General features: G+C 37.8%; 1 protein-coding gene across 1 annotated transcript in view; it reads left to right on the top strand.

The window, feature by feature from the left end:
• PCSK1 (proprotein convertase subtilisin/kexin type 1) overlaps nt 1-17,234 on the top strand; it is a 30,036-nt gene extending 12,802 nt beyond the window's left edge. Inside the window, exons 7-14 of the mRNA XM_068667194.1 lie at nt 1,563-1,735; nt 4,089-4,301; nt 5,487-5,587; nt 6,573-6,806; nt 8,271-8,428; nt 10,198-10,331; nt 12,174-12,335; nt 13,919-17,234. Of these exons, the coding sequence (XP_068523295.1) occupies nt 1,563-1,735; nt 4,089-4,301; nt 5,487-5,587; nt 6,573-6,806; nt 8,271-8,428; nt 10,198-10,331; nt 12,174-12,335; nt 13,919-14,281 (1,538 nt within the window). The 3' untranslated portion in view covers nt 14,282-17,234. The remainder of the gene's footprint in view (nt 1-1,562; nt 1,736-4,088; nt 4,302-5,486; nt 5,588-6,572; nt 6,807-8,270; nt 8,429-10,197; nt 10,332-12,173; nt 12,336-13,918) is intronic.
• Nucleotides 17,235-18,539: the final 1,305 nt, after the last annotated feature.

The raw sequence follows: 18,539 nt of genomic DNA, 5'->3' as shown, positions 1-18,539 counted from the left end.
TGTTTGTTTGTTTTTAATCAATGCATTGCCAGTGTGCATGTTTTCTTCCTTACTACATTATTTATCAGTGGAATTGGCTTTGTCTTCTTGTTTGAGAAATGTTTCTCTGCATTTCCAGTATCTCATGATACATTACAACCCAGTGTCCAGAGTGTTGCAGTCATTTCCACACAGACAGATCTTTGCTCACAGCACACATGTATAACAGATTCTCACAATTCTGAGCTAGTTGAAAAAGGAATATTCAAAATTTCACGTTACAAGTTTAAACCTATCCAGGGCAAGAGGTATTTGTAGAACCTGAAGTACCTTGATTCTTTTCCCAGCTTCATAAGCAATAGTGGACTAGCTGTGGTTGAACAGATTAACTCCTTTGTCTCTTTTTTGCCACTAATTAATATGAAATAATAAAGCTCAGTTTTCTTTCAGAGGTGGTGAGTCTTAGAGGGCAGCCGTTTGGGGAAAGAATTATGGAATTATGCTCTTTTCTATTTATTTATTTATTTATTTTTAAGCACTGTCACATTCTTCCTGGCATGCTTTGGAAAAATCCCCATTTGGTGGAAAATGCCAGAAAATCAGTCATCATAATTCACCAGCTGCCTATAACGGTGCAGCTGCTGTCATACACACTTGCCAAGTTTGGGAGAACCCTGACATTTTCATCGCTTGAAAACACAGACTGAATCCCGACTGCACTAACCATCAGATTGCTGCTCTTGCTGGGAGAGCCATGCCGTAGTGGGGGTTTCTGTCCTCACCTAGTGCTGGATGGTGGTAGTAATCCCACTGCAGAGCTAGGGGCTTGCAGAGCAGGGGGTCCAGTGCAGGCGAGCCACTGCCTGCCACTGAATTTTAAGTACCACTGTGATTAGGCTTGATCTGGAGAAGATTAGATCATGCAGTTACTAATAAAACATTAATGGCTAGATATCACTAGCATCCCTGGATTTCTCACAGTAGGAAGAATACGGTAGTAAAGCAACAGTGAACATTTTTTGTGGTGAAGGCTGAAGAGCTTGTGAAATAGCATCACAAAGACAGTAAAATGGCTTAATGACAGAGAGGACGGTGCTTTAGTCAGAACAGTCAGAATTACATCCTTGAACTAAAACTCTTAAAAATAATGTTGACAAAACCTATTTAATTTTAGTGATATGATAGCAACTTGAGAAAAGAATTTTGTTATTATTTTAAAAGAAGAAGAAGAAGGTCATTACAATGAGGGCTCATTGTAATGAAAAGAAAGCAGGAACAGTAAACAGAACATCATCTTCCTGGCTTTGTGCAAAAACAGAGAAAGAGGTAAATAAGGTGCAACAAAATTTTAGGATTTTTTTTTTCACGTTTGTAGAGAGCACCAAGCTCTACAAATAAAGGGTAAGTGTACTATTTTACATTGACATTAACTATCCTGAGTATTATTTAAATGAACAGCAGTTGTCTGTGGTACAATAGTTATAGATTAATTTTGCTGGAAAATTTACAATCAGGTAACAAAGATGAAGAAGACGAAGAAGAAACAGACAGTAAATACAGTCTGCTTGTTTTTCTCTGTTAAGGTATACGTATGCTGGATGGAATAGTCACTGATGCTATTGAAGCCAGTTCAATTGGTTTCAATCCAGAACACGTGGATATTTACAGTGCAAGCTGGGGACCTAATGATGATGGTAAAACTGTTGAGGGACCTGGGAGACTGGCACAGAAAGCTTTTGAGTATGGGATAAAACAGGTATGATGCTATATGATAGATATGATATGATAGAAAAAAATGCAATGAAATGTGGCAGAGAACAGGATTTTAAAATGGTTCATATCAGGCAGGAAAAGAAAATGGTTTGCACTCTATTCATTTAAACATATTTAAAAAGGAAAAGAGAAATTTTAATAGTACTGATCAGAGAAATTACTAGCTAGAACAGGACTTTTAAAAAAGCACTACCAGAGCCTTCTAAGCTGGTTTTAGCTGTTATTCTCTACAGATAAGCTTTCTTTTTCTGTTGCTACTTTAGCTGCCTTTGTCTTGCCCTACCCCCACTCTCCTCTGCTGCTTGTTTTGCACTGAACAGTAATTGGATTTCTGCACTGAAAGCCTATAAAAATTTAATACAAAATTTCTGCTTTGTGAATATTTTGCTGTGTGAAATAGCTATGCATTTTAGCACCCCGTGGATGGGCTTCTATTGTGTTTATAAATTGGTGCATGTCATGATCCCAATAAATTCAAGACAGTAAAAACGCATGATGAAGAGTATTGGAAACAGTGGTTTTACAGTTCTGTTTTATGTTATCCTCTTTTGATGTGGTTGGATGATCAGTAGTGTACAAAGAGAAAGATGCTGGAGATGTATTAAAAAGCTGCTTATGCTATTGCCAGTGAAAAGATATCTAAAGAAGGACAGGTAGTAATACAGAGAGGAAGTCTGTATTAGTCAGAGACAAGAAAGGAGAGAAAGACAGAAAGCTTGAAGGACAGGAGCAAATCAAGGGAGGGTATTGAAAACAGAGCAGTTAACATTAGCAGATAAGAGAGAAGAAGAGAGGAGTCTGACAACTGACAAGCATACTCTGAGGAAAGAATGGAGGCTGGGAAGGGATGGGTTGGTGATAAACAGGGATCTAAGTCCTTAGGTAGGCAGTTAGTGAAAAGGGATAATTAAAGGCACTAACTAGGAACCAATGTTTGGTGGTCATACTCTGAAAAATCAGGTTATTTGGTGAGGAATGTACCTGTTTTTACAACTTGTTTTATTTACTGAGGGGAATGAATTTACTCACTAATTTGTCAGGCTTCCTCATGCATGGATCTGGATGCTCTCCATCCCCCTTAGTCAGTCAGAGATGGAGCTGCCAATGAGTCTCATCCCTGGCTCGTTTATTGCTGGCCCAGTAAAACACTTAAGCATATGCTTAGCCTTAAGCATCTGAGAGGCATTGGTAGCACTCCAAGAGAAATCAAATCATCTGTTTACATATACCGTTGCTTTTCTGGACTGCAGCCTTTATTTTCAAAAGAAGATATTATCTCATTTTCTGTAATTCATGTGGGTTGTCCTTCCCATTTTAGCAATTCTATCTCAAAGAGGACAGCTTATTTTTCTGTTTTCTTTATTTCTAATGCTTTAAGTGCTGCAAATGTTGCTTAGGCCATGCATGAAAAACTTTAAACCTTATCTGAGGGGTGAGGGTGATAAAAACCTGTATTTCAACTGCAGTTTCCAGTGAATATACATATGTTAATAAAGAATAAAAAATGAACTTTTGCTTTTCACATGAAACGTATTTTCTTCTCTGAAGAACGAGCACAGCTGAAGGCTGAATAGCTGCTATATGCTTCCTCTGTGATAGCTGTGATGGTTGACGTGCTGCTGCAGCACTCTGTTGTCAGCTGTCAGCATCAGTTGTTAGCTGCTGCTACCTCATTACTCTCTGGGGGCCAGAGCAGGGAATTAAAATGGTTATGTCCTGAGCCTGCTGGTGCTGGCCCACAGATTTGTAAGAGAAGGGAGGCTTTTCAACCAGATGTGCTTACTGTTGCTGTTTTTCAGCGAGTGCCAACAGTGAAAGGCTTCATTACAAAAAAATAAATTGGTGCAAAAGTCATATTGTGTACATCATTTATACTGTTTACCATGCCTCTGATTACAAGAAATGCAAGTGATGAACTAGCTATTTCTTTAAATAAAAAAAGCATTTTTCCTAGAAGTGTTCAGGACTGAAACACTCTTATGTGGGAAAACTTTCCTGCTGATCACAGACTCTGTTTTTAACACTAAAACCTATTTTAAGGAAACTTACTGTCCATGGACAGTAAATGTAGATTAGTCAAGCTAAAATATACAGACAAGCTAAAAGATTGTACTATAGAGTCTGAGGTAGAAAATCACAAGTAGCTGTTTTCTTCTGTCTCTGTCTTCTATAGTGGAAAATTATCCTTTTCTACCTGAAAACCTAATATATTAGGACTTACATATATAACCTAATATATTAGGACTTTCATGTTGGGGGGAGAGGAGGGGACAGGAGGAGTTGCTAAGAATATATTACAAAATCTCTTTTATAACAACCCATTTCATTTCCTCTAGGGCCGAAATGGAAAAGGCTCCATTTTCGTATGGGCTTCTGGGAACGGAGGTCGTCAGGGTGACAACTGTGACTGTGATGGTTATACTGATAGTATCTACACTATCTCCATTAGCAGTGCTTCTCAGCAAGGCCTTTCTCCCTGGTATGCAGAGAAGTGCTCTTCAACTCTGGCCACAGCATACAGCAGTGGGGATTATACTGACCAAAGAATTGTAGGTTGTTTTTACCAGATTCAGAACAAAACATAGAAATGTGTTATATATGCAAATAACAAATGACAGGTCTTAAATGCTTAGTGTTGACCACCTGTTTTACATGCTTAGTGCTTTCATTTTGAAGCAGTGAGGGATTTGTACTCCAGGATATGGTTGTATTCTCAGAACATCTACCGTAGAGCGATGGCTAAACAATATTGTTGTATCAAAGAAATTAAATCCACTTGCTTGAAATCTTCTGGTATCTGTGTATGATGGAGGCCTCTCAATGGAGATGGTCCCATTCTTCATGAGGAGAGATTGAGACTATAAGCAAAAAACTTGTGGAGTTAGTGTACCCATATCAGTCAGCACCTCTGGTATACATTGTTGCTCCAACACTTACCTTTTGTAAGATTTTTAGCCCCTCGGTTCCCACTGGTGACAGTAACAATGGAGCTTTGAAACCTGTGAAAGGTACTCAGCAAGTGGACAGATCAGTCTGTGCCTTCGTTAATGGTGCAAGATATGACTTGTACTAAAGAACTTTTCTGTGATAAAGTAATATTGAAGGACTTATAATTTCTGTTCAGCTCTGGTTGATGGTATTTTTACAGCAAACTACGTGGATGGGGATTAAAACAATGCCATTCCAAATTAGCCATGGGTCAGTACTTCCTAACTGACTAGTTTTCATAACCGAGATGTGAAGGTCTTGGTGTTGCCTCTTTGCATATCTAGAGATGCGTTTGGTATTTAATTGCCAAATAAAGCATGTTTCATTGCAAATTATAGTTCTTTTGCTGAAGAGGGAGCAGAACACTAATACTAATCCTATGAGTAATTTTCCAGCAAGCAGTAATTTTAAATGTTCTAGGCCCAACACAATGATCTGTTTTTATGATTCACCAGTAAGCCTGAAACACTTATTGTGAAACCTTAGAATAAAATAAGATATTCAGTGTGGGAGTATTTTGTTCCAACACAAAGCATTTTGATACAAAAATTATAGTTGAAGTAAGAAGAGAGGATTGAAATATGAACGGATTTAAACATCCATCACTTTGCTGGTGAGGAATGTATTAATACGCATCAAGTAAAGGATACATAGTTATGTTTGTGAGAATGGATTGACTGTATTTACAACTGTTTATTCATGCAATCTGAATATTTTCAGACAATTTTTTGTTGTTTTTCTGTCAGACAAGTGCTGATCTTCACAACGAGTGTACAGAGACTCACACTGGGACCTCTGCTTCTGCACCACTGGCAGCAGGAATTTTTGCTCTGGCTCTGGAGGCAAAGTAAGATGTCACAAAATTACTGTTGAAACTCCTGTTTTTCAGATGCCCCACTATCTTGCCTCAAGCATTGCCTTCCTGAAAGTTACACTATCTCATGCTGCTGCTCCACTTGTCAGTCAGACTTACTCAGCCTGATGACAGAAATAAGCAGCTACTTGCCTCAACACTGTCCTAGCAAGTCAGAACCAACGCAAGTAAAACGTGATGACCAAGTAATTTTAGTCCATTTAGTGTGCTGGCAACAATTGTTTGCTGAGCTGGTCAATTGCACTTAAAGGCAGTGAGGGTTCGCTTCTGTCAAGAGAGCTCAATTTGAAGACAATAGGTTGCGGGAGTTTAGGTGAAGTGCTTAGTCAATTTGCGGAACCTTTCCTGTTGGTGATGAGACATAAATTGGAAGGTACCGAAGCTCAGCTTTCAGAGCAGGCAGGGAGCAGACAGGTTCACACCCTGCAGGGCTGGTAGCCAGAACTATGAGTTAGAGGTGGGGGTAAAGAACAGGGTAGGACAAGACAATGTTGGCACATTGATGACAAGACAATGGCCTTTTCACTTAGACATCAGGGTGTAGGCTTAGCACTTGAATGTTGTGTGTTCAGCTTCCTATTCTATTGCGTACTCCTTTAATGACATAAGCCAAGGGCCATATCTTAAAGGGTAGAGTTGATCATAGATGACTCAAATGCCAAGTGAATTTTCAAAGTTCTCACCAGTTTCCATAAAGAGTGGTGGGAAATGATATTTTTGATAGATAAATTTAAATGCCTAAACTATTGGACTCTAATCTTGCTAGATAGCATTTACATAGCAATCTTGTTTACCTGAAGAAGTATTGGAAGTATACGGATGCAACGTGCTCTATATTTTAAAATAATAGGGTACCATGTACATTGAAAACACTTTCTGTTGCAAACTAATGTTGCAAACTAAAGAGAAAAATTATAGGTAGTCTTGAAACAATTAACCGAGCACATTCTCTCAACAGTCCAAATCTAACATGGAGGGATATGCAGCACCTGGTAGTATGGACCTCAGAATATGATCCACTGGCTGGCAATCCAGGATGGAAAAAGAATGGAGCGGGACTGATGGTAAACAGCCGATTTGGGTTTGGACTACTCAATGCCAATGCGCTGGTGGATTTAGCTGATCCCAAAAGATGGAAAGGTGTACCAGAAAAGAGAGAGTGTATTGTGAAGGACAAAAGCTTTGAACCAAGGTAAGAATGTGTGTTAGTAGTAGCTAGGCTTACATCTATTTTAGTAATGCCTGAAGGATAGTATTGTGCACGGATCACTCAAAAGCAGACTAAGAGATTTCTTTTGATTCATTTGGTTTTGCCCTACTATATTCCCCCAGGAACAGGCAAGCAGCATTTGCTTGCTTGCTATTTTTTAGTGTAAGACTGATGAACATCACTAGCACGAACTCTCACAAAAATGAGATCATTATCTCTGCTTTTACAGACAATGCATGTATGAATGATACTGTGAAACTGAACCTCATCAGATAAGAGTGTTTAGACTGCTATCAGCAGATGAGCAAAAAGATACCAATTTTTTTCAGAGATTTTTTTTAAAGGAACATCTGTAGTAGTCTTAGCAACTCTTGTCCTGTGACATGCATAGGGTATGTTGAAATCAGGGTGATATACTAAGCTTTAGTCACATCCATAGCACTGCTCTTATGAAACATGCATGTTTCAGAGGTTCACTGGAAAGAGTTACAAGCCATATTCACAAGTGCTCATAGCACAGTGAGCCTAAACTGAGCTCAGCATACAAGCTTTAATCACAAATCACTAACCTGATTAATGAGTAAGGATATCTAGAATGTTTTTGTCTCTACTTGTTCATTTATGTGTTTGTTCTTTAGAATAAATACAGATATTTCAAAGATAGAAATTATACCATGTGAGTGCACTAAAAATCTGTCTGTAAAAACATATTATGGTGTTTTGGAGTGTCACTGCTTGGTAACCTTACAATTTATGCTGTTTTACTATCGATTTGTTTTTATGAGCCTTCTCCTTTCCACAGAGTGTTGATCTAGTTCTGGTGTATGCAATACTTGCTGTTTATGCATTTTTATTGCAGTCTTCTGTGTGACATTATAAAAACAAAGATCCCAATGTTTTGAATTCTGAATGATTTCTGTGGTGATTTACCCTTCTCATTAGAAGTAATGGAAATTGTGCAGAGAAAGCTATGCATGAACACGTATGGATGATGTAAGCCTTTTTTTTTGTAGAGATGGCATTAACCACAAAAAAAAAAAAAATGCTGTGCCTGATGCAATGTTATAACTTTATGGTAACAGCTCTATTGCGTATTTCTACGAGGCAGCTAAGTCTGATAGAGTCATGTGATGTAGCTGACTGCAAAGACTTTTTTTTTTTGTAGCTTCTGTGGAACAGCGAAGTGCTGACAGAAACTAAATAACCCAGACTTGCTTGCTTCCAGGGCGGGTTGCATAACTGTAACTTATACAGTGTACACAACTTGATCCACTTCAGTATTTCCTGTGCATTCAGGACTCCCAGGGTTTTCATGGGGACATTTAAATTTTTTTTTTCTTTACTTCTCTTCCCATCATTCTGAAATGATTGTTATTGTTTCTATGCTTCACATAATGATCCAGAATCAAAAGTTTCTGTCAGTAATATTTACTGTAATTTTGACAGATTATTGAGAGCAAATGAGGAAGTCATCATTGAAATTCCCACAAAAGCCTGTGAGGGTCAAGAAAACTCAATTGCATCTCTGGAGCATGTGCAGCTTGAGGCAACAATTGAATATTCCCGTAGAGGTGATCTTCATGTCACCTTGGTGTCTCCATCAGGTATGGGAAGCTAAGACATTACTTTCTGTTGCTGTAGTGTGTAATATTTCATTAAAACTACTTGTATGTTCCTCAGAGGATTAAAAAATAGCAAATAAAAAATAAATAAATAGCAAATAAAAAAAAATAACAAATCTGGGCACAACCAACAGGTGAATGTGAGGACAAAGCATCCTGGGAACGAGAACTAGTTCTTTGAGTGCCTTTTTCACTCTTCTTGCATTTTGGATTATTTTTGTAATAAGATGTTTACTTCAGAAATGAAGGCGCTGTTTCTAATGTGTCACATTCTAGCACCTGGACCTGTGAAAACTGAGAGTTCCTGGCGGTATCAAATTGTAATGCCTATCAGCCTTCCTGTGATTTAATGACCTAATGGAAAACTCAAGAAGTCTGACTCCCTAGATTTTACCCAAGTGTTTCCCCATTGGTGAATGTAAAAAAAGTCTCTATTTGGCACCATAGTACAACTGTATTAGGTATGCTACAACATAACAAGTGATCTTGACAGTGCCCTGAAATAAGGAGAATGAAAAGAAAGGAGAAAGAGCATAAATAACTTTGTAGAGAGTAAGATCTTCTGTCAGATCTGCTGATATTATTAAGAAGCAAAACAAAACAAAAAACAGATAAACTTTCAGATTAGAATTTAAACGTTGGTCTAATCTAATTTACTGATATTAAAGGGTGATCTAATAATTTGCATATAATAAACTACTAATGCCTTGTTGATGTGATTGTTGCATGACCTCACTTCAAAGCAGGCTTAGATACTGTACACACAGTATTCTTCCAAAGCCTACCTTGTCTGGGATTCCTTTTAACCCTAGCATTAATTCTTCATTTTCTGAGTTTAGCTTTTGTCTTACGGGTCCAATGTTGCTGTAATCTGTTTCACCCTTGATTATTGGTGGTATTTTCTAATTTAATTCCATCTTAGATAAGTTTTGGGATGTAAGCATATAGATGGACTATGGCACTTCGTGGAGCTCTTTCTACTTCTATAGAGATAGTTTCCTCCTTGTGTTGCTAATACATAGGAAGCCTGGTTTCATCTCAGTAAAACACCCCTTTTTGAAAAACCAATGATAGTAATATGTTCCTCATCTGCATATGTATATCTGTGGGTTTAGTTGAGGTAGCAATAGTCAAGTATTGCTGCCCCCACAATACTATCATGTTGCTATTATGACTGAACTATCCTTTAGTTCTTGCTGCTTTTTTTTTTTTTCACTTTCCTGTAAAACATTCCTACTAAATATGTCATCCCTTTTCTTTATTTACAGTGTTACCTTTAAACATATTTATAGCTTGTGATCAGTCTCCCTGGGGCTTCTCTTGCTCCATATTACGTAAATAGAGCTTCCACGCTCTCTCCTTATATGCAACTAAAAAAAAATTTTCTGCTCTGCATTAGAGTCTCTTCTGCTGCAAAAATGCTTTTTGAACTGTAGCATTTTTGTAATAATAATAACAATACAAATAGTTTTTGCCCTGTTGGAGTTCTGGGCTGTAACATTTTACATTCACTCTCCTGCCAGAAATACAACAATGAATTCAGGATAAGGCTTTGATTTTCAATTCTGTGTGAGCTGGTTTTGATAAAGTACCCAGTGACCAGAGATAGCATGTTTCCCATTCCCCAAGCCATGGCTAAATGGTGTTTTTCCAGGGTACCTTTGCACTACATAGTTTGCAAACCAAGCCAAGTGACAAGCAGAAGTGTACACACATGAACAGTCACTACTGTTGATCTTGCACTAACACAGGGACCAGCACTGTCTTACTGGCTGAGAGAGAGAGAGATAAATCTCCCAATGGCTTTAAGAACTGGGACTTCATGTCTGTTCACACATGGGGAGAGAATCCAAGAGGCACCTGGGTGTTAAGAATTACTGATGTGGTAAGTATGTCTGATAAGTTTGAGAGCTTGAATGTGATCACTAGCCACTATCAAGTATGTTGAACAGTGAATCTTCTCATGAAGGAAGCTACAGCAAGAGTTTATTTAAACAGAGCATCCATCTGGCTTAAAGATTAAAGACTGGCTCATCTGAAGAAACAGCATTAAAAAAAAAGATAAAGTCAGATTTTCTTCTAACATAAATGCAAAGAACTGTACTCATTCCAGTGACATGTACCTGTCAAAAGGAGTTTCATGCCTATGTTTTTCTCACATAATATGTCACTGGAAGAAGTCACTTCTTAATATAATTTTTTGTGATTCATGAAGTATGTAATCAAATTTACATATGATTAACTGCAATTTTTTTTTTTCCATGCAGAAAAGAGCACATGATAGACAATAGTCTCCTCTTGGTACATGTGCATAATTTTCATTAACTCAAACCCCTTGGAATTAATGAATTTCTGGTGGCCTTAGAGAGCTATGCTGATATATATCTTTCCCTAACCTCTTTCTCAGAGTAATTACTGCTGAACAACCTTTAAGAATTAAAGCCAAGAAATCTACAGATATAAAATAAATAAGTTTACTAAAAGCGCTTGGGAATACAGATTGTGACAGTGAGACAGAAGAAGGCTGTTTGATAGGCAACTGAAAAATCATTCTCTTCGAAGTGAGAGTGATCAGACTCAGTCATCTCTGGAGAATTTCATTGAAGTTGTCTGTTAATCAGCTTGTCATTAAGGATCAGATCCTGCAAGAAACCAAGTGCTTCCTAGCAGACACTGAGTCTCCAACCCTTACTGGCCTTGAATTGTAATCAGGAGGATGATACTGAATACTGAGCAGATGGACAAGGCAGTAGAAGTAAATATTATTATCAACAGCGTAGTGTTAATACTGTAGGCTTATAGATAACCCCATGGTTACAGATATCCTGCTCTTTGTAGCTAAAATAATGCCTTTTTTTTTTTTTTTTTTTTTTTTTTTTTTGGAAGGAAGGAAGCTAAGAAGGGCATTTTGTATGTAACTATCTTTTTGTTTTCAATTTCAAGCAAGTGGTTCCTGAAATTTACAATAAGCTGAGTTTTTGTCTGCAAGAAACAATGGATTTTTTCCTCAGTTTATAGGGTTTTGTGATTCCAGAAATAAGTTTTCACATTAATGTCTTCACCTGAAATCAGAGATCGCCATGCAGAGTTACTGATAATTTAGTTGCCACATAAATTGCATGGCATAAACTTAGTAAAAAAGAGCTTCAGCAGCTCTCTTCAGTCAATAAATGACCAAGTTAAAATTCTGAAAGAAGCTTTGGAAAAATAAAGTTTCACACTGTTCTATGTACCCTTCTCTTTCACTTTCTTCTATTTAAATACCATTGACAAAACGAATGGACAAAACATTTGTAGCTCACCTCCACAGACTGCTATTGTACACTACCACAGAATGTTATTCTGAGCTACTGTTTCAATGGTTGCTCTTGTGAGAAAATTGCCAAGGAGTGGCTTAGTGATCTAATACCAATAACACAAACTTATACTTCAGTAATTTTGTGTTGTGTTTTGAAATTCCGTTGATGATTACATGATCAATTAATAATTACGTTAACTCAAAAGATGAATACTTGGAGTAGTCAAGCCATTGGATTAAATCCCACCTTCTGATATGTTCTGTCTCTAATGTATTAGTCTATTGGTGCTTACAAATCATGCTCTAAATTTAGATATTGAAATCTTTATTGTTTATTTTAGTGAATTCTCTCTGCTTTTTGAGCAAGTATCCTCTGTTTTTTCTTCTTACATCCTGAGAACCTATGCTAATGCTGTGCTTGTCCTTTAGTCCAGAAGAATACAAAATGAAGGAAGGATTGTAAATTGGAAATTGATTTTGCATGGCACTGCTACCCAGCCTGAACATATGAAGCAGCCACGTGTATACACATCCTACAATGCTGTGCAAAATGACAGAAGAGGAGTGGAGAAGATGACAGACCTTGTAGAGGTAGCGTCACAGTAATTGTTTTCTATATATATTTTTAAATTTCTTGGAGAATTGTGTCTTTTTCCCTAATAAGAAGATACATACTCATTTTGTATTCATTTCCTGTAGCCTCTGAACACTTGTGAGTTTTGCAAGTGTTCTAATTTTTTCAGAGTCAGCAACTGATATTTTTCTTAGCTTCTGCTTTCACATGCCAACACCTAACAGTTTTAGGATTGAAAGAAGATATTGATACTAATGCTATGAACTCAACAGCTAATGCAAGGAGGGAGAAATGCACCACTGACAGACACACTAAATTTATGTAATTCTAGTAAGAACAAGTGTTCAATACCAAAGGAGCCTGCTGGAGTGCTTCAAGGGAGTTTGGAAGAAGGTTTGTAACAAAGAAGCATCACAAAAGTCAGGAACTCACTTACTGAGATAGTTCAGTTACGTGGACCTGTTGCTGCCACCCCCTTTTTCATCCTTTCCTTACCTTTAAGGTAGAGTGCTGTATGGAAAACAAATGTATTCTAGGCTTCTGAGAATAGCAGTGATTTTCTGGGTGCTCATGATGATAATATTGTATATTTTCAAAATGCTTTATTATGTTATATACTCAGCATACTTAATCACATCACATCTATTCATCTCCCCATTAGGTAATTAGGATGTCTGTAAATAATAGAGATACTAACCTTCTTCAGCAAGGTTACAGAGGAGAATACCAAGGGAGACATAATTATGGTTTTCACATACATAAAATTGAGTGTCCACAGTTGTGGCAGCTATGTACAGTAAAATAAACTCGGAAGAAAATAAAATTGGATTCAGGAGGTGCTATAGGAAAAGGTTGGTAGACACATACTAAGAAACAGCTGAAGTTCCATTAGAAAGACAGACCCAGTGTAATTGAAGATGATACGCAGCCATATATTGCTGCATGGGAAGCATAACAAACAGTGTTGAAATGAGGTTGTGCCTCAGCAATTTCTCTGGACGTCTGTATTTGGCAATAGTCTTCCAGAGTTTGCTGAGATACATGTCATATCCATGGGTTAGCCATACTGTCATTTCCCAGGTAAAATGATTACTACAGAGCAGGTAATACGGAAGCGTTAGTTCAGTCCTTTCCACAAGGGTGTGTGGCACATTCAGAGTTGCAGGTACTTGCAGGTACTTGCTCCAGACAGACAGCTGAGGAGCTGTATCCCACAGTACAGCCAGGAGTATTTCTGAGACTGGGACACATCTTGCTGTAAAATGACAAGTTGTATCCTGCCACTGTAGGTTCTGAATTTGTAACTTCCTAAGTTATCTTCCTGAGTTAGCTTATCCTAACTTAACTTCCTAATCTTTCTCAGGGAGATTTCATACTATATGCAATGCAGTCTGTTTTAATATGAATAATGACAGTCTGAACGAATAATAACAGTCTGCTTTGGAATAGAATGATCTAGTTCTTTTCCAGATGTTAGTGGCTCCTAAGTGAAAAAATTGTATCTACACACACATACATGAAAATCACTAATCAGAGCAAATCTGAATCCAGACAGTTTTGCTTTGACACTTAACCTCTCTTATGCCAATCTGCATTCTAGGACCACACCACACAGGAGAACCTGAGTGAAAAAAACAAAGTCACAGAAGATACTAGTAGTAGCAGTGACAAAGCAGAAGATAAAATCCCATCAGAGGCTATGCTACACTTACTGCAAAGTGCTTTTAGCAGACAGATGGCTGAGAAGCGACTGCCAAAGAAGACTGCAAGTGAGAAGTTAAATATTCCATTTGAACACTTCTATCAGGCCCTCGAAAAATTAAACAAGCCCTCCCAGCTAAAAGACTCAGAAGAAAGCCTGTACAGTGACTACGTTGATCTTTTTTACAATGCCAAACCATACAAGCATAGAGATGATAGACTGCTGCAAGCCTTGGTTGATATCATAAATGAGGGAAACTAAACTGTAGGGTATGGCACTGAGTTGGAAATATTCATTCTCCCCACCCCACCTTCATTTTTATTTTTTTTCAGAAGTCTATTGTATGCTCTAGTTGTGTAATTGCTGCTTTGATTGCTTCATATTTAACACAAATATCAAGGAAGGAAAAAAACAGGTGTGGGAGGATAAGGCAGTAAACTGATGCTTTTTAGTAATAGCTTTTTTCAAAGACTTTCTTCATTACCATCAGAGTAGATTTGCCCCCTCAGGCATGAAATGCAGCAGTATTCCCCTGAAAATACTAATGCTCTATTTTAAACAATTTTCACGTTACTTATTCTTCCACCCTATTCCCTTAGCATGAAGTAGGATTCAAAACCTGAATTACTAAGCAGTTTTGAACTGCATTGCCAAAGCTTTGGGGATATACTCTCATCCCTGGATTTGTAATGAATAGTGTAGTCTTTCTTATATTTGGCATTTATTCAAGATTTAATACTTGCAGCGAGTACCTCTTCCCTCACAGTTGTTTTTATTTTTTATTTCATTTTTTGTTCCTTTTCCAAACAACAATGCACTCTTACCCTTCTGTTCTCCTGCAAAGGAGCAGCTGGGAAACTGGAATTGGATTGGAGCATCAGTGAACACTGATGAAGTTATTAATGATTTAGACTACAGACAGACATATTCTAGTATAAAAGAGCTCCAAACAACACATTCCAGACCATGGGGATTCTCACCACCGAACTTAAACTGCCTAAATGAAGTGCCTGAATTATGAGCTTAGTTTTTCTAGGCTGTATGTAGCTAATGAAGACAGATAGCACTTAAGAGCACTTGACTAGTTTTTGCACTGGTTCTGAATTACCTGATGGAGTACTTATTTATTTTTATTGACTGGATGAACTTTGGGGAAACAATCTCTTACCTTTGGAGCCTCAGTTAGATTTCTAAAGTTGAGTAACATAAATGCCTCCTAAGATGTCTACATCCGCAGCAATCAAAGCTAGGATCATTTTGCCTGTTCCTTAAACTGTGACCAAAGAGGTGTAGAAAGGGAAATTATACCAGCACAGAACATCTAACGAGTGCATTTTGGAGTATCTGTGGTGAATTGCAACATTTCCCAAATATCTAGGAAGGTAAGGCAAAATGAATGAGGGGAGGAGGAAGGAGGTATATGAATGAAAAAATACCCAGGAGAAGGGAGTCAGAAATGGAGGAAAAAACTGCATGGGTTGTGGAGGGGGAAAAGGAAAAGAAGGAAGGGGAAAGTGAAAGAGGAGGAAACAGAGTAGCTTCAGAGAGCAGGAATGGCAGGTTGCTGCCTACCTTTAGCAGTCATAAGAGACTAAAGATGAAAAGTGAGATGACAGAGGAAAATGCAAAGTGGTGAGAAAATGGTGAGACTCCTTCAGAATATAATAAAAGTAGTGAAGGGAGAAGCAGAGTGGCCAGAAAGGTCTATCACCCTATCCCAAGTGGAAAAAATTATACATGGCATCATATACAATAGAATGGCATCATATGGCATCTAATGACGATTTTCCACACATACCTCTTTAAAGTTGGAGTCACGATTGACTTATTGTTTTGCTGTTCATAATTGAAAACAAACAAAAACAGCAATGCATGGCTGGGTGCTCAGAAATAGGAGAGGATCTACTACAAGGAAATGAAGATTCCTAGTGTCTCATTGCAGTGCTAAAGATAATCCAAGCAAGTGCTGACTAGGTTTTACTTTTCTCTCTTTCTCATCTACCGTTCAAATGTAGAAATGTAGACTAGAAATATTTTCCAGACTATCTAGAAAAAAATGTTCCTTCTTTAGTGTCTATTCCTTAAAATGAACCAACTTTCTCTTAAAAAGGAATATTTTGTTCATAACTCATTAGTTTGGATAGAGATTTTTAAAACTTCACACTAAATTCTGTAATTTCTGCTTGAAGGCAACTTTGAAAATTATCTTACCAAACTTAAGATTTAAAAATCTTTGCATTTTCATTTGATTTTAGTAGGTTCATGTCTACCTGGGGATCAGTCTGTGTTTTTTGCCAGCTTTAGATAGATATGGCTTAGTTGATTTGAAGAATTCTTCCATATTTATACTCCATACTACAATGATAACAACTGCAAGAGTAAATGTCTCTTACACTTATATTGCTTGCTCTCTGCTAAGAAATTTGCTTAGAACAAGAAGTGGAAAAAAAAAGTTATTGAAATCAGAAAACTTTTTTTTTTTATGTTGTCCCTTCAACACACAAGCTTTCTGGCAACACATAACTAGTGAACAAGCAGAATGTTATTGTAATTAAATAATAAAATGTAATTGTCAGAATTGGGAGTTTATCTCTACAATAAATATTCCCATTTGGTGAGAAAGGACCACTCTTAGTCCTGTGCAGTGAAATTCAGGGGCTGGTTCTGCCAGATAGCAGTGTTTTTTGCTAGTTGTCAATCCAGTACGTTAAAGTGAGGAAAGTACTACAAACACTCAAATCAGCCTTTGAAAGAAGTTTTCGGCTATAGATGGGTGGAATACATAGGACTTTGTTTTAAGATCGGTTCCTATGTTGTAGCCAAAGTTTCATAAGAGGACAACTTTAAAGTCCCTCTTTTGAATGTTTCCAACCCAGAGTAGACTGTACAGGAGTAAATTATTTTTATTGTTAGTCTTTCCTTGGTGCCTGTGTGGGTTTTGTGAAAAATGTAAAAGGAAAATAATGTTTTCTCTCAGAATTTTAAATTATATTTTCTTTACAGGTATTTATAATGTAGCAAAGATTTTACTGAACAGACAGAATTTTAAAAGGTATAATAAATTATATTGAAGAACCTGATTTTTCTTGGGGAAGAGACAATTTCATCCAATAAAAGTATTTTTTAAAAGGCATGTTCCAACAGCAACTGCAATATGTATGTGATGTGATGTTAAAATTTGTCTACTAGTAGCATAATACAGTGTGTTAGCAGAGCTCAGAGTGTGTGGTCTTAACATTTGTAAAGAAAACAATAAGATAACGTCAATCCATTGCCTTAAAACAACAGGGAAATACAGTTGAAAATTGAAAGCAAGGGCTTGAGAAAGTAATGAGGGTTTGGGTGAAGAAAATGTGTAATTATTGAATAAGAAGAACCACAAGGGATTTCTCCACAAGGAGGAACACTGCACCTTGCACAGCTGCAGCTGAAGTGAGGTTTGCTGCTGACACCAGTGGTATCATTGTCTCCCTGGGTCTGAAACACAGAATTGTGCATGTTTCACATACAGACATGTCTGAAGCACTACAATGACATAGCAGAGTAGAATCAGTCATGGGGCCAAGTTAAAAATGGGTCTTCATTTTCTTGCATCGAAGTCTTGCTAATTAAAAATGCCATTTTTTCCCCACTGCTGAACAGAATTTGAACAGAATAAAAAGGAAGCCACCACGTGCTGGCAGTGCCTGTGGAGAATGGCATTTCAGGGGGAGCTGTCAGCTGCTCTACACCACATTGTGCCTCTTACTCTGTCTGCCCCTCTGCACCCCACGGTGGGTGCTTGTCCAGGGACAAGCTGTGCCATGTTCAGCACACAGGTCTGTGGGGACCACCTGGCCTCTGTGCACAGCCTGCGGTGTTGGGTGGGCTGTTCTCATCGATGATGATGCCCAAAGAGATGAAGCCACCCGTGCAAAATGTCCTTCTCCCTCCGTTAGGTGTGGTGCCAGGGAGAATACTGTGCAGAGAGGGATGAGTCTCTGCCTCCCAACGCCTTACCCTCATGGGCACTTAGGAATCATTCTTATATTCACACTGCGTTCACTTCTCAAGTCTTGGGTAACTACTGCTTGCCAAGCAAAACCTGATTTGTTTGGATTGTCAAAGTACTACTTGTGCTTTCAATAATCTATGTTCGCATAGCAGGAATATTTTTAGTAAATGTGAATAGAAAATACATTTGTAAGGTAGCATTAAAGAATCGTGGAATCATAGAATATCCTGAGTTGGAAGAGACCCACAGGGATCATCTAGTCCAACTCCTGGGTCTCCAAATCACCACCCAAAAAGTCAGACCATGTTTCTGAGAGCGTTGACAAAATGCTTCTTAAACTCTGGCAGGCTTGGTGCCATGACCACTGCCCTGGGGAGCTTCTTCGAGTGCCCAACCAACTGACAGTGAAAACAAAGAAATCTGAAGTCTATATTCATGCAATATTAACATATTCCTACACTAAACAATGTATTTTCTCTTAATTTGGCATGATTTTTAAATGTCATGTCGCATTTGAACTTTCCA

Source organism: Anas acuta, chromosome Z (genome assembly GCF_963932015.1).
Source record: "Anas acuta chromosome Z, bAnaAcu1.1, whole genome shotgun sequence".
NCBI lineage: Eukaryota > Metazoa > Chordata > Aves > Anseriformes > Anatidae > Anas > Anas acuta.
The sequence above is the reverse complement of the archived record's forward strand: the minus strand, read 5'-3'. Positions and strand labels throughout refer to the sequence as shown.